At 48.6% G+C, this 16738-nt stretch overlaps 1 protein-coding gene and 1 long non-coding RNA gene across 3 annotated transcripts in view; one reads left to right on the plus strand and one right to left on the minus strand.

Annotated features, from left to right (window-relative positions):
* The first annotated feature begins 819 nt into the window (after nucleotides 1-819).
* Nucleotides 820-16738, plus strand: part of Traf3ip2 (TRAF3 interacting protein 2) — a 42425-nt gene continuing 26506 nt past the window's right edge. The window contains exons 1-2 of one of the 2 annotated variants that reach the window (XM_041654074.1): nucleotides 820-1193; nucleotides 13512-14348. In XM_041654074.1, coding sequence (XP_041510008.1) covers nucleotides 13520-14348 — 829 coding nt within the window. In that variant the 5' untranslated portion in view covers nucleotides 820-1193; nucleotides 13512-13519. The remainder of the gene's footprint in view (nucleotides 1194-13511; nucleotides 14349-16738) is intronic. The other variant, XM_041654075.1, reaches the window with a different exon arrangement.
* LOC121449560 overlaps nucleotides 9127-16738 on the minus strand; it is a 124688-nt gene continuing 117076 nt past the window's right edge. The window contains exon 3 of the long non-coding RNA XR_005974535.1: nucleotides 9127-10415. This is a non-coding gene — a long non-coding RNA (uncharacterized LOC121449560). The remainder of the gene's footprint in view (nucleotides 10416-16738) is intronic.

Here is a 16738-nt window from a genome sequence, read left to right on the forward strand (position 1 = left end):
ATATATATTGTCAAAAATAATGTTTCATTAACTAGTTTCTCAGAGGTTCTTTTCCATGTTAATTCGTAGAAATAACAAAGCCAGCCATTTATTGTTTTAACATCTCCATAGCACTCCATTGTAGAAACACACCACAATGTATACCACCTTGATCATAATGTTTTAAAAACAAGCCACATTCTCTTTGCTTATAAAGTGTGGAGCAACCTGCTGCAAGGGTAATACCTGGGTAGACCTGCTATAACCTGGCTGGGGACCTTCTAGGACTTGTCTCCTCCGAGAGGGTGGGGAAGAGAGTCAGTTTCAAGGACTGGTTCAGTCTGAGACACCTACAGGTGAGCAAGTCCAGCATCTGGGAGGCGGCGAGGAGCCCTGCCGGCTGGTGACAAGGCTGGGTTCACACCTAGACTGGCTCCCATCACCCTCCAATGCATTGCAAATCACTTGGATTTATATCACCGGCACACACGGCTGCGGTATCATCTTGCTCTAGTATCCCCCTTCTTGGAATAAATTCTGTAGGCCACTGAGTAAACAAGGGGAAATGAAAAATAAACTTAAGATCGTGAAATGAGAAGCAGAGGGTGTGTGTGTGTGTGTGTGTGTGTGTGTGTGTGTGTGTACGTGCGCGCGCGTGTACTTCTGCACAAGGCTGTAGGCACAGAATCCTAGCTCCTTAGCTATGGGCAGCAGATCTGTTTTAGAGAGTTAAAGGACACTGTAAAAAAAAAAAAAAAAAAAAAAAAAAAAACCTCTTGCTCCGTATCCCTTCCCATCACAAGGTCCTAGTCTCCTCGTGTGAAGCTGCTAATGATTCAGTCTCCCGGAGACACCTTCTCAGGCACCGCAGTAACCCCCGAGGCCGGGGCATTCCTCACAGTTTCTTATCTGGGTGGTAAAATCAGGACGCCGCCTAATTGGTTGCTGACTCTCTGGTAAATGAAGGAGGTTTCTGTTTTAAGAAATAAAGAGACTTCTCAGCGGTTGATTCACTGCCCAAGGGGAGCCTGCGGAGCAGAGGCTTCCTCCCCGTAGAGATTTGCATACAGCATCCACTTCCTGCTTCACTGCCTGCCCTACCACTTACCTGGACTGGAGAGGGTGAGGGAGGTGTGAGCCGCCCGGCCCGAGGTGGAGCCCCAGAGCAGAGCCAGCGACCACCCCCCGGGCCTGCCTGTCTGTGGCCGTCGTAGGTGAGTGATCTCACTGGTGCCTGCTTTGACCTCTTTAACCACTGACAGGGTTTCCAATCCCCTGCTTTCTCCTTTACCAGAATGTTCCGGCCTCACTTTCCTCCTCCGCCCGCCCTGGTCTCCCCACCTTTACCTTGTTCATCTGGAGACCAGCTTTGAGCTGAGAGTACGACAGAGCTCCACTAAGAAATGTGCCTCTGGTTTAGTGTTTCAGGCAGGCCGAGCGGAGGTTAACTCTTTAATGAGAGGAACACAGGACACCACCAAGCTACTCCAAGTTGTCTCCTCGGGTTTCAAGAAATCATGCTACATAGTGAGCACAGAGCTAGCCTGGGCTACGTGGCAAGAACCTGTCTTTTAAACAAATCAAAACTGTTTCTCTGAAGAGGGAGCCGTGGTAGCAAGGATTAAGTAATTGGCTTCCAGCCCCAGACACGTCAGTGACAGAGCGGGAAGGCCAACTCCCAGTTTTTCCCTATCCTGCTTTTATGCTGGGGGAAAAAAAAGAAAGAAAATCAACATCACGTTCTTGGGTCAGGAAGTTCTCGACACCCTCGCCCCCACCCTCCTCCATTCCCCTTAGCCAGGCTTTTGCTTGTGTCTGGACCATGCTGCGGGAGAGGGGGGCGCTTTTTTAAGAGCCACCTTCTTGTGACTTTCTAGTTCTCGGTGGCCTCTTAGACTACCGAGACTGTATTTTAAAGGAGTGAGTGAGAGGAGACCAAATTAATAATTTGAAAAGAGGTCAGAAAACTTGGTTCCTAGCTCTCCTTCCACTTTGTGTGGCAATCCTCTTTGGCTCCCAGAAGCCTGGATTTCTTCATCTGCAGTGTGTGTGTGTGTGTGTGTGTGTGTGTGTGTGTGTGTGTGTACTAACATGATTATGTCTAAGTTCCTCTCTAACAAAACAAGGCCAGCATAGTTCCTGAAGGGTACCATAATGGGTGGTCTTAGAAGACATGTTTTGTTTACTGATTATTACACATATAAATTTCACCTCTGCTACCAGTCCATTAGAAAGGCCTTTGCTTCTTACGTTTTTTCCAGGCCCCCCCTTTCCACAGAACCTGGCATACGATCAAACACCGTAGAGGTACTCAGGCTCCTTGAACATAAACTTTTAAAAAGTTTTTCAGGTCCCCTCATCTGCTTTCCAGGCCAAAGGTAAAGCCGCTGTCAGGGCAGGAGCTTGTGGAGGGATGGGGGTGGGAGAGTCAGCTGCAGCTCTGCAGGAGGGCTGCCTAGAATCCAGCCGTCATTTTTGGCTTTAACCACATAGGGGAAAATGGGATTTCTTGAATTTAGCTCATGTCCCATGTGTTCGCGGAGAGTCAAGGCAGGCTCCAGGGTTGGCAGCGGATCCTGCTTCAGAGGCCAGGAGCTGGAGCAGGAAGGCACTCCTGGCCCCAGCAGGCAGTGTGTGGGCCTTTAATAGGAGGGGCAAGGGAACAGCGAAACACCTCTGAGCACCACGTGAGGCTGGTGACTGCGGTAGACTCATTATTAGATAGCAGGTCCACTGGGTCCTTAACCTTTTCCAAACCACGGCTTGAAAAAAACAAAATTATTGCTTCTTTTGATCAGTTACTGTCAGTACAGTCCCAGTAGGTTCTGGCTGGGGGGCGACTGGCGGACTTGGGTATTGTGAAACTCTCTGTTGGGTATAAGGCTCTAGTGTAGGCCTCGTGGTGTTTGTAGGTGGCTCTGTGTGTTCTGGAATAAGGGCACCAGGCCTCCATCGCATCTTGCTTGTGACGAGTTCCTGATCCTTGGTTTAAATCTGAAGCATGATCATCTAAACCAGGGTAGCAGGTCCGTGTGGCTGCCAGCTGCCACCCAGCCTCGCTTGGATGGGTGAAGGCTTCCCCACAGCCATGCTTAACTGGGTGCTGCCCTTCCCAGCCCTTCCACAGGCCTGAGGAGATGGGCGATGAGGCCATTCTGATGTCTTCACTGCATGGGTCTGGCTAAGCAGGAGGAAGGGGTGGGCAGTGTGACAGGCTGCTGGAGGGAAAGCATCCTCCGCTCAGGGATTCTCAGAGGGTACAGAGACACAAAGCGTTCAAGCCCGCACCTCCCAAGATGAAGGCGCCAGTGACTTTCAAATAGACTGAAAATTAAAAGAGGAGAAAGTCATATTTCCAGGCGTCGTTTAGCAGGCATTCAGCAAGATAGATGATGGCGGAGTGGTTTGTCTAAATTAAATCAATGTTTTACACGTCGCAGAATGGAAATCTCAGCTAGATCCTGAATTCAAATCGTTTTCGTCTGCAGGCAATTTTAGATTAGCCTTTAAAAACATACATATACGGACTGCAGGCAATTGCTGCCGGAAAAGCGCAGATGGAGGCATAGGCCACTTCCCGTTCCTCTCACATTCAACCAAATGACCCATAATGTTTGATCCCATTTCCTTATCAGAAAGTCCAGCTGGCTTTCCACGAGAAGTAGCCGATGTTTGGAATCGAGAAGCTGTCCCCTAGGCCTCTCCTGTTTCTTCTCAATGCGTTGTCACCCAGATATTTTTAGTTCATGAAACATAGGGTTTCTTCTCCCACGCCAGCCTTCTTTGTCTCCTACCCAGCGTGGCTCCTAGAGTCCGTGTGTGCTCCAACCTCAGTGTTCTGCTTACTTTTCTGGTGCATGTGTGTGTGTGCAGGTGTGCGTGTGTGTGCACAGGTGTGTGTGCTGGTGTACAGGTGCGTGCACAGGTGTGTGTGCAGGTGTGTGTGCTGGTGTACGGGTGCGTGCACAGGTGTGTGTGCAGGTGTGTGTGCTGGTGTACGGGTGCGTGCACAGGTGTGTGTGCAGGTGTGCGTGTGTGTGCACAGGTGTGTGTGCTGGTGTACAGGTGCGTGCACAGGTGTGTGTGCAGGTGTGCGTGCTGGTGTACAGGTGCGTGCACAGGTGGGCACCTAGACCTTCTTGGGGACCACAGGCTATAAACTCACTGAGGAAGGGTGGCCTTTCATCCATGTGGCATCCTTAGCACGCTACCATTATGGTTTGGTTCCCAGATGGCCCTGCTGAAATCAAACAATTTGATGGGTGGGAGACCCTCACACAGCCTGTCCGCTCACCCACTGCAGACCTAGTCTACTTGGGGTCTTGGCAACGCCAAGTGGTGAAGGAAACTTGGCTCCTGTGCCCAACCTTCCACGCTCTTCCTTTCCTCTCCAAGGGTAAACAGGTCTCATGCCCATCTTTGAACTTTTCCTATCCTGAGTCGTCTGCCTAGACAACCTGGCCACTGGCCCACCCTGCACATTCCTGTGTTTCTCCTGGGACTGTCCCGTTGACCCTTCTGCACCTGTACTCAGATTACAAGATCTTCCTGCCATAGCAGGCGCAGTTCTGTCTTCCTTCTCTCTTCCAAACCCTTCCCCTCCTTCCTGTCCCTTCTTCACTCTGTGACCTGAATGAGGAATCACAAAAGGGAGCTTTAGAAAGACCAGGTCTCGTAAAGTAAGCAAAAACAAAAACAAACAAACAAACAAAACCAAGCAGACAAACAAAATAAGGGCAACAAAAGCGCCCGAACTGGCTTGAGGTTGTTTCTTTAAATGTTTTTATTAGCAGCTTTCAGTGTGGTAGGCAGTCTGTTCCCAGAAGTCTCCATCCTCCAGTCCCAAGGTCACTTCAGCTAGTCAGAGGAGAGTATAAGGACTGCCCTCAGCCTGCTGTGAATTCTCCTGTGCAAAGTCCAGCGAATGTTCCCTTGTCTCCAAGGCTCACCCCGGCTCAGAGCCTCTGGCAAGCCCTAATGGAACAGCTTCTCTCTCAGGGAAATTCTGCAAGTAAGCTTGGAAGTGCTTGCTCAGTGGAGTTTGAACCCGAGTTGACTGGTTCTCCCCAAACCAAGGTTCCACTAAGCAAAACAGCCTTATGGTAATTTGCATACATTTGGGCAGTAGACGAAGAAATTCTTGAGTTTACAGATATTTCTAAAGATCTGTGATTTTTAGACACACACATAACTACTCTTTGGGGGCCAGCAAGAAGATGGCTCAGCTCCTAAAGGTGCCTGCCACCCGGCTGACGGCCTGAACTTGATGCCGGGGATCTACATGGTAGAAAACGGAGAACAGACTCCTGCCTGGTTGTCTGCTGACCTGTGCATGGGCGTCATGGCAACACACCATAGAAAAAAACAAACGTAAAAAGAAAATTTAAATTATTCCCAGAGAGTAAAAGAAATACCCCAAGGATCTGTAATTAAAAGTATCTGATCCAAATTGGATTTCAGGATCCTCCCAACTATAAATGTATCTATTTATTCATTATGCCCCCCCGAAATATTCATGCTATATGTCTCTAGGACTTTTCAACCTTATCAGTAACCCAAACTGTTTTTTTTTTTTTAAGAACGAAATAATTCAGGACTGGAGTTCAGATCCCCAGAACCCACCTACCAGTCAAGTGGGTGTGGCAGACCCCCTAGAACCCCAGTGCTTAGCAACAGAGACAGGGAACTCCTGGAGCAAGTTGGCTAGCCATACTACCCACAAAGTCCAGGTGGGAGAAACCCTGCCTCGATACAGAAGGTGGAGAAGTGACCTAAGAGGGTACGTGGTTTTGGGCTCGGTCCTCCACACACATGCGCCTGCAACTGGGCGACATACTTGGTGTCCACCTTGGGCCTTCACAAGCACACACACACGTGTACTGCACACACAAGTCCACAGACACACATACATATTTTTAAAAACAATCCAGTTGGGCGGTGGTGGCGCATGCCTTTAATCCCAGTACTTGGGAGGCAGAGGCCAGCAGATCTCTGTGAGTTCAAGGCCAGCCTGGTCTACAACAGTGAGTTCCAGGACAGGCTCCAAAGCTCCAGAGAAATCCTGTCTTGAAAAAACAAAACAAAACAAAAAAATTAAAACAAAATCCGGCCTGATGTAGTGGGGCTTGTCTATAATCTCAGCATCTAGGAGGTGGTGGCAGGAGAATCAGGATTCCACGGCCAGGCTGGGCTCCATGAGACAGTGTCTCAAAAAAAGCAGCCCAAATCCAATCAGTTGGTGACTAGCTAGTCTTGATTACTCAGGAGCTGTGGCGGCGTTTATTAATTACTCAGGCTGCTCACTCGCCCTTCCTCTGTTCCTTGTCTGTTATTTGTCTTCTTCCAGGGACCCAGCACCTTCATTACATCCCATCCGTCCCTGCCTCGGAGATGTCCCCTGGACGCTGTCCCCGTCCCAGCTGCACTGCCATTTATCACTGCCCTTTGTTTGTGCTCTGTCATCCAGGTTTCAATTTATTTTGAATTCAGTTTATGATTAAAATTTAATGAGATCCAATCAAGGGCTTTTTTTTTTTTTTCCAAATCAAGATGCCTCTGCAGTCGGCACCCTCCATTGTAATGGCACGAGGGAAAGTCGCTCAGGCTTCCTCCTGTGGGGCCCGGTGAACACCGGAGGTGCGCACCCATGCCTCTCCAGGTCAAGATACCGCTGCGGTCTCAGAGCGCCCTCCATTGCAATGGCACCAGAGAAAGATGCCCAGGCTTCCTCCTTCACTGACGCACACCCACGCCTCTGCAGGTCAAGGTGACCGCTCTGAAACCGACTTAGAACGGAGTTGCTAGCAGTTCCCACTTAGGCTGCCCGCCCTCTCAAATAAATAGAGCGTCAACACAGACGGCTCAGCCCTCGGGCTCTAAGCTGAACTGCTACAGGGCATAGGACCTTGAGGAAGTTCTTTAACCTTCCTGTACCTCAGTTTCCCCATTATAAAACAGAGCCAACAATAGTCCCTATCAACTCAGGTCACAGTGAGAACTAAATGAATATTTTTATACTGTGTGTAAAGATCCTTGTAACGACTTTATGCACAATATTCAGTAAGTATTAACAGGTAAGAGAGGGCACTGTTTCTTAACTAGAGCCATTTTATTAGGTTTGCATTTTGCTACATCAGCATAGTCTTTATCAGCTCTTAGGCCAAAGGTAGCCCATGAGGTCTTTCTATACTAGCCTAGTGCTAAGAAGTATTTTTATATTAATTTTTTTTGATTTTTAGTTGTGTGTGGGAGGCATGGTATGTGCATGTGAGTAAGGTTGTCTGTGGTGGGCAGAGGCACCAGGTCCCTCTGGATCTCGTTATAGGTTGTTCTAAGCCATCCGTGGATGCTGTGTTCCCAGTGGATGCTGGGTACAGAACGCAGGCCCTCTGCATGAGCAGTATACATGGTCAACCACAGAGCCATCTCTCCAGCCCCTAGCTTTGTGTTTAACAAACCCCACACAGTGAGGCACCAGGGTAAGAGTCTTGCTGGGCAAGCATGAGGGCCCGAGTTCAAATCCCCAGGACCCATGGAAAAAGATGTACATGGCTGTGCAGGCCTTTAACCCAGTGCTGGGGATCAGAGATGGGTGGATCCTAGGACCTCACCTGCCAGTCAGCCTAGGTTCAGTGAGAGACCCTGCCTCGGGGGAATAAGAAACTTCTCTCTCTCTCTCTCTCTCTCACACACACACACACACACACACACACACACACTTCTCTCTCTCTCTCTCTCTCTCTCACACACACACACACACACTGGAATACAAGAAAGAGACACCATATGAACCATAAACCAGAAAGGTTGTGCTATTTGGTCCTTTGTAGGGAAAATGTGCCAAGCACGGATCTCAATGGTTTGTTTCCACCATTCTCTCTGCTGGGAGACAGATCCTTAGGCAGGTTTGCCTTCACCAATCTCTCGTGTGGCTTTCGCAAAGCTCTTTAATGTGTATCATGGAGGAATAGCAGAATGGGACTCTCACTCTGCCTGTGGCCCAGGACCAGGTGAGCTGCCATGAATCAAATGTGGAGTCCTCTCGTGTACACTCGCTGGTTACACAGCTACGGTCCCCATACACTAGGATCGGATGACACTCTTTGTAGCTGGTACACCTGTGTGGGACGGCATCTAGAAAAACTATTCCAAAGCCAAGTCTCTGGCTGGGATAAAAGTAACTTAAGAACTGGATGTGGACCAGGCTCGGCATTGGGCATGCTATACGTTTTAGCCTTGTATCACCCCTATGGGCCAGAGTTGCTAGTCCTTCCTTTTTGTAGATTAGAAAAATGACACAGAGAAGCAACTTTGTCATGGTCATGACATTTAATTACACAGCTGGTAGGGAAGCAATCACAATCCAGATGTCTGCATCCAGAAGGAGTTAAGTTCTGAGAATAGCTCACACCTGAGAAATACGTGTTGATTCAGGGCAAAACCACCTGTAAGTCAGAGCCACGGTGAACTGTGAGCATGACTGTGACCTTAGGTCTGTTAACTTGTGTCCTGGGGGAGCCTTGGGTTTCAAACAGGAAGGGGAAGGAAGCCATCTGATGGAATGCAAGAGGGGAGGCCAGGGTGACCAGAGGGACCAAGGTCCTGGTGAGATCACAGAGGTCTGTGGAGACCAATGAGCTCCTTTCTAGGACTCTGGTGAGTGAAGGTGCGCGCTGATACGGTAGGGAAGATCTGAGCCGAGTGCAGGGCTGTGTGCAGAGAAAGGCGGGAGGAAGGAGTGTGAGCAATTCTAGAAAGAGAACCAGGGGCACACATCCTGGGTGGGGAGTGTCTTGACTGCATAGCTGGTCCTGCTGGGGGCTGGGGGAGAGTAGACGACACAGCCTCGGACCTGGGAGGGGAAGAGGAAAGCCAGAGGTTTGGGGAGAGATGGAGAAACTGACAGAGGAGAATGAAGAGGGCTGGGGAGATGGCTCAGTGATCAGAGGCTGCTGCCCTTATAGAGGACCCAGTCAGTTCTCAGTACCTACATGGTAGCTCTCCATTGCCTGTAACTCGAGTTCCAGGGGATCCAATGTCCTCTTCTGACCTTCCAGGGCACCAGGCACAGGTGTGGTGCCAAACATATAGGCAGGCAAAACACTCATACACATAAAAAAGAAAACAGCCCCCCCCGCCCCCCCCCCCCACACTCAGGAGGCAGAGGCTACATCAAGGCCAACCTGGTCTATGTGTAGTTCCGGGGCAGTCATGGATATGACTGGTGCAGTTGATACCCTCTCTCACAAAAAGAAAAAAGAACAGGGAATGCAAACACAAGAGCTGGAAACAGCAATTGCAGTTCTCGGCCGAAGTGGGTGAGCGAGACTTCCACGAGGAAGGCTGCTGTCTCTGGAGCTGGAACAGAGGGTCTATGGTTCCTGACTGTGGCCGTTCACTGTGGGGGCCATTCACTCTGGCAGTTGTTCGGTACCTAGCCTCTGTTTGCAGCTCAGCCAGCCAATAGGCACTCTGTTTTGTCTTTTGTATTCTGGGGAGTTCACGGGCTTCTGGAGGTGGAGTGGGAGTCACGGTTGGCATTGGTTCTTAATTGTTGTGAACACCAGGTCAATGGTATTCTAACAAGGAGTCCGGTAGACAGATACACACTCGGTACACATTAGGAAAGGCTCAGGCCGTTCTGGAAAGTGAATCCCCCTGCTCCCTGCCTACAGATGACTACTATTCTAGTTTCTAGGAGATGACACACATGTACAGTCTTACATCACAGCCAGCCAGGTGGCTCTTTTATTTTTTTTTTTAAACTAATATATTCGGAGCTGTTTCCACTTCAGTTCGCGTGGCACTTCCCCATTATTTGTGAAAAGACAGCGTGTTCATTGTCCAGATACACAATGCATTTTGAACCCAGAGACATTCTGTCTCGAGTCTTTGCTGCATCCCTTGTCTTTACAGACTTCGTTTGGCACCATGTGCACACTTCTCTGCAGAGGTGAAACGGCTCTGTCATGGGCCACAGACTCACAATTCTGATAGTTCTTTCTTTCCTCCTCGTAGAGCAAGGGAGAATTTGCTCACCCTCAGCATGGAGGCCCCGCCCTATCATAGTCTCTAAGCAGAGCCTGGCAACTGCCCTGAGAATTCCAGGAGTCCCAGCCATAACCCCACCCACCAGGTTTCCTCCTAGCCTCTCCCTTCCCGCAGAGAGGGCCACAGTGTGGCAGGCATGCTCTTATTCTCCAGGTATGACAAGCCTGTGCTTCCTAGTCTTTTGGAGCTGTCCCAGCAATGCAGGTTCCAGGGCTCCCACGCGCTGACATCCAGGTCTTCTGTCCACTCAGAGGTCAGGGGCTTTCTCCAAAGTCATGGCTAGCTGAGTAGGGACTTTCTACATCAGCCCGGACTTGCCTTGTGTCAGTGACTGGAGTACAGGCCACAGCAGGGTGAGAGTCACATGAACAGAACACGGAGCGAGCCTAGAAGAAAACAAGAAAAGTGGGAATGGTTAGCAGTGGAGAAATACTGGGCTGTTTTTAAGGAATAATATTTCTACAATGTCTTACTACAGTGAAAACTGCATCTTTGATTAACCCCTCTAACCTATGTGCTGCTGCTCCCTCTGACTGTCAGGGAGAGGGCTGACCAGTTCTGACCAGGGCTGGAGCTGAGAGGTTCCAGGTCTACAAATGCCAACCCTGCCAGGGAACCATCCAGCTGCAAGTACTGCTGTACAGTAGACAGCGACCATTCATTCAGTCAGCACACCCTTACTGAGCGTCTACCAGTGCCGGGTGTGGTTCTAGGTGTTGGTCAGGGCTGTGGGTAGTGGACTGACAAGTCACGGTGTGGTGAATTATATTTTGGAAGCAAACAGGATTAAATGTTTACATTATCTATCTCGGAGGAATATGTAAGATGGTAATGATTGCTAACGAGGATGGGAAAACAGAGAGGGCGTGGAAGGGAGGGAGACTAGAAACACTTTACCAAGCGAGTCCAGGGGGATCACTGAGAAGGCGACACTTGAGGAGAAAGGAAGGGAGCCATGCGGGTATTCTGAGAACGAGTGCACCCTGGGGTAGGTCCTGCTGCCTGCCTGCGTGTTTTCTCTCTGCGTCAGATCGAGAGACACAGGAGGCACAGGCTGTCCGTGTCTTTAGGAATACTTCTGGTGAGCTTTCACTGTCTCCTTGTTCTTCCTTTCATGCTGCACTACCCGTAGACATTTAAAAAGCAAAACAATTGTAATTGAGCTTATGCCTTGGGGGTGGGCCACTAACATGGAGTAAGGGCTTGCTGTCTGTGTGTATTTGGTGGTGACTCACTTCAAACCTCGGGGTCCATTCTCATTTTGTAGTGATTACTGATGCTACAGTGTTACTGTGAGGGTTGTCATTGCCATGACAGGTTTGTTTCCTACACCTGAGGGGCCATGTGCCCCTTTACAGACCAGTTTTAAGGCATGTGAGATGGCCACACTTGTCACCTGTGATATTAGCCTCCCTGTAGCCCCTGGCAGACCTCTGAGCTAGAAAAGTCAAATCTGAAAATTTGCTTTGGGTAGGAAGTTACTTCTCAGAAATCCACATTTGAAAACCCGCAGAGATTAGGAGCCTTTGCACCCGAAGTGTTTGCAGTTTGAGCAAGGGATGTGAATCACATGACAAGAGCTGGCAGAATGTCATCCTTTTGCTAGCTGGCTCGCTGTCCACCCTCCTCAACCTCTCACTTATCCGCAGGCTCAGGGAGGCGAGCTCACACAGCCTCGGCCACCCGAGAGATAACTTCTGCTTCCCAGCTGGCTGAGCTGAAAAGCATGCTACACAGTGTATCCCATTTTGTAGATGCAGACAAACTGTAAGGATAAGAGGAAATGATTTTAAAATAGTAAAATGGCGGGCTACTTTTTTATCTTTTGGTAGGTTCTTAGTCATTTTCAAAAGCTCAAACCAAGTTAGAGGGCGGGATCTCTTCCAAGGGATGTATACAACAGCCTGGGAAGGGACGGCTGAGGGCAGGTGGAAGCTGAGGCTGCTTCCCGTGTGCCAGGAAGAGCACAGGATTGCAGCAGCAAGGGAGCAAGAGCAATGTTTTATTTTTCAGCCTAAGCGGTTCTCCTGCGTCAGCCTCTGTAAAAATTGCAACTATAGTCATGTGCTAACATGCCTGGCTTTCTGTAGACAGTTAAGCCCAGTGGACAGGGACCAACGCTCTACCTTAGTAGATGTTTGTCTACTCTGGAAAGCCCTGGGTTCCATCTAGAAGCAAACTGTTGGCCTGCCCTGTGAAAGGGGAATATTGCCATGCAGGCTGCCCTCTCTTATTGGAGTGGGCACACGGTGTAAAAGACTGAAAACTCCTATTCTCCAAAGCTGTCTTAGCACAATAATTTATTTATGTACTCTGCGACTTTAGGCGCACGAGGCTCTCCGTAAACGGGGGTGGCTGAAAGGCCGCATGGATCCAAAGTTGGAATTTAAACTCCCCGCACAGCCTTTTTCTCTCTAGTATTTGAAGTGTGCTGTGTATAGAGGCCCTTTGAAGTATGAACCACCGGGATTTCCGACATTTACTCGCTCTTACAACACTTGCTCTGCAGCCTCCTGTGAACCCCCTAGTGTCCCAACAGCACCCCATCTCCCAGGCTTTCCTCTGTTTGCCCTACAGCTGGGCATCCAGCAACCAGCTAATGATTAGACAGACAAGGGAAGCTCCTCCTCCTCCCCATTGTGTTAAGTTGATTTCTAGAGATAAAAGCAGTATTGCTTGGATCGTGGGCTCTGCTCTGGGGGCCAAGGGTAGTTGAACAAGCCTTTAGTCATGGCTTCCTTCATTACAGGCCCAGTGCCCGGAGGTAAATACATCCTCCAAACGACCCAAGTTGTTGAGTGGAAAATGTCACCATGACCTGTTTTTAAGCTTGTGCTTTCTTTTTCTAAGAAACGTATTTAGTGTTATTAGGTTTATTTAGTGTTGTTAAGCAATAGCCAACTGGAGTAAAAAATAAATAAAATGTAAGTTCAAAAGGTAAAACTCATTGCACTTCTGACCGCCCTCAGTGCAGGTCTGTGTACATCACGCGGTTACACCCATAAAGAAGGGTATGCACACACCGGCACTCACAGCTGCTCCTCTTCTCAGACACCCTGTCCTGCTTCTCACTTTAAAAAAAAAAAAAAAACAACAACAGTACGTCCTGGAGATTGTTCCCCATCAGTTCCTGGGATTATTTGCATCATGCATTCCAAACACACAAGGCAGCCCACTTTCTGATAATCTCTCTCTTCTCAGTAAGCGGCAGTTGCTTTTCAGCCGTGGTTTCCCCTTGCTGGTAAGCAGTTCCTACCACACAATGACTTCTGGTCATATTTCTTCAATTGCCTTCCAGATAAAATATCTTAATACACATTAGTGCCTTTGCCTGGAATGGCTGAGTACACCACTCGCTGTGACTGGGGCCCCGCAGACAGCGGTGTCACACGACTGTTAATTTAAACCACATCCTGAACCAGGTCCTTTAAGGTCAGAAGATGCTCTATCTTCTGAGACTGGCTTGCTTTCTCTTGTTCCAGAAACTAGAATGAGCCGAAGCATTCCTGTGGAGGTTGACGAATCAGAACCATTCCCAAGTCAATTGCTGAAACCAATCCCAGAATATTCTCTGGAAGAGGAATTGGAACCACCTGCTCCAAATACAAGGAACATGGCACCCAGCAGCTTGTCAGCACGCCAAGCCTCTCGCCATGCTTCAGGAGACCGTTGTCAGGCTCGCCCTCCTCCCCTGAAACTTGCCCATCACCAGCCAGTGTCACAACAGGTCACTGACCTGCGCACTAAAGTCCTGGAGGAGAGTGATGCCAGTTTCTTTAGAAGGCACCCTGATCCTGGCAAGGGATTCTGCTCATGCTCATCTGAAGCCAGTGAGCCTGAGTCGGAGTCTGTGCTTGGCGCCCTCCGTCCTGAGCACCGGTTTTCACTTCTGGAAAAACGCAATAGACGGCTGGGAGCTCAGCTTTCGGCAGCCTCTCCCGACACTGGCCATGACTCAGACACGTCGGACCCAAGTTTGCCTAATGCTCTGGCTGACTCCTCCAGTGGTGGCCAAGAGACAGTATCTCGGCTCCGACCCCACAGGAACAGAACAGCCCCAGATGTGCCCACGATAGACACCGGGTATGATTCCCAGCCCCAAGACGTCCTGGGCATCAGACAGCTGGAAAGGCCACTGCCCCTCACCTCCACATGTTACCTGCAAGACCTCCCTGGGCCTCTGAGGTCCCAGGAGTTCCCTCAGTGTGAACTTCAGAGGTATCCAGCATGTGCACAGAGGGCTCCTCTCAATCCGTCCCCACAGGCTCCATGGAACTATCAGTATCATTGTCCCGGAGGGCCCTATCACCAGGCGCCATGTAAGTGATCTTTATCGCTTCTGGGCTTCTGAACAACACTGCCCATGTCCGAAGACTGGCAGTAAGGGAGAGTGTTCTCTGGGGCACGGTATTTCAGCATGCAGTTGGCTTGCCAGGGGGCCTTAGTAGGATGCATTTTCTTGGCCAAGACCCATCTCACTTAAATCTCCCTCTAGGAAGCTTTCAGGACAAAGCGGATCCCCCTGTTGAGCAATTAAAATCTGCTTTGAGGCAGAGAAGCCGCTGATGATTGCTAGAAAATTCATTTGTCCTAGTTCTTTGGGCTTCTTTCTGGGTTCTTCCTTTCCCTGTTCCCTTCCCATCAGAGTTGGCTGAGAAAGTGGGCGGGACCAGGTGCCTGCTGGGTGCCAACCACAGCACAGGTGTGGTGGATTTCTTAAGTCTGAGTCACTACAATCGAACTTTGATAGGCAGGTTTAGTTCTCAGAAGTCTCCAGGTTAGTTTTAAAAGCTGTTGAAATTCTACTTACCTGCACGTAAAGATACTTTTTCTGCTAACAGCAGTATGAGGGGAGTTTCCTCCAAACGAAATATGCCCAAAAGTTGAAAAGGGATATTTCCTTTACCCAAATAGAATTCCCTATTAGGATTTTGCTACATTTATTTCACTGGGTTTTTTTTTATCCTTTGCAAATATACCTAATATAAAATACTTTCCAATGACACTGAGTGTACTTCTTCCAGCATCGCTTAGAATGTTGAATTGGACTTGTGAGATGGCTTAGTGATTAAGGGCACTTGCTGCCAAGCCTGAAACCTGAGTTCCATCCCTGGGGCCCACATGATGGATGGAGAGCCATCTTGCAAACTGTCTTCTGGCTTCCACATGTGCACTGTGGCACCCAAAAGAGCATGTACACACGCGCACGCATGCGCAAATGTAAAATCTAGATAAAGTGCTCAAAGGCTGAACTGTATTTCATTAGATTTATTGATGAGTTATCATTAACTTGTTCTCTGTTCTCAGACATTTAAAGTTTTTTTCTGGTCTAATAACCAATTCTATGACAAGCATTATTTTTATCTGCATTTCTGATTAACCCCTTAGATAAAGGTGCAGAGGTGTGAACACTTAGTCAAAGACCTTGCAAGTCCCAAGCAGACAGGAGATTGCTCCACATGATAGCAAAACAAGCACTGACTCTGATAATGAGAGTCCAGAAAGATCTTCCCACTGGAAAGTTTTTCCTGTTGAAGCCTTTGGAGGTAAGCATTGCCCCCTTGGGCAGCCTCCTTTTAAGGCAGACATGTCCCAATGGGGACACTTCGTCTCTCATGCCTAAGCGCTGGCTTTCTTTCAGCAGCTCACCTTCCCCTTGTTCTCTGTATGTCTTCCATTGAAGGGGGTTCGAAGGGAGCGTTTGATCTCAAAAGTGCAGAGATGAAGAGAGACAGACAGGAGAGAACTTGGGGTGGACATGGGAGTAATTCACATACAAATACAAAGCGCCAAAGTGCATATGAGACCTAGCTTAAGAAAGGCCACAAATGGTGCTGGAGAAATGGCTCAGTGGTTAAAAACATTTGCTGCTCTTGGAGAGGACCCGAATTCAGTTCTCACAGGCTCCAGCTCCAGGGAAATCCGATACTCTAGTTTCCAAGGTGCCCGCATTCACATACATGTGTATTCAGTACATGCACACACACACATGATTAAAAAAGTAACAATATATTTTATGTAATTATGGATGCAAAAATAAAACCCCTGCACATGCTTGCTGCTAGAGGGTAAAAGACAATGAACACTTCATACACTTTTGATAGGAATGGAAATCGGAAGGCAATTTCATTATCAAAAATGTGAGTTCTCCCTTTTGGATAGTAGTCTTACTTTTAGTACTGTGTCCCATAGAAACATCAAACAAGCAAAAATACATACAAACAGCATATTTAATAAAACTGAGGGCTGGGGAGATGGCTCAGCAGTTAAGAGTTTGTGCTGCTCTTGCAGAGGACCTGAGTTCAATTCCCACTACCCATATCAGGCAGCTCACAAATGCCTACAACTGCTGCTGCAGGGAGATCTGATGCCTCTGGCTTCTGTGAGCACCTGCCCTCAAGTGCATAAACCCACACACTGACATATTATTTTATTTTTTTTTTTAAAAAAAGCCATTAAAAGGAAAAAATTCAAAACATAAAAACCAACACTGTTGGTGGCTGGAGAGATCAGGAGTATCAGAGTTTGGATCCCAGCACCCACATAACAAACTGGGTATCCTGCAAACGCCTGCTCCAAAGGATCTGATGCTCTTTTCTGACCTATGTGTGCGCACACATGCATGTACACACAAATGAGTAATATATTTATAAAACATTGCATGAAAGTAAAAAAGCAAACCACTGTCTATTAATTAGGGGCCAGAGCA

Source organism: Microtus oregoni, unplaced genomic scaffold (assembly GCF_018167655.1).
Source record: "Microtus oregoni isolate MIOR12 unplaced genomic scaffold, Mior012 000006F_ref0000085, whole genome shotgun sequence".
In the NCBI taxonomy this organism is placed as follows: Eukaryota; Metazoa; Chordata; class Mammalia; order Rodentia; family Cricetidae; genus Microtus; species Microtus oregoni.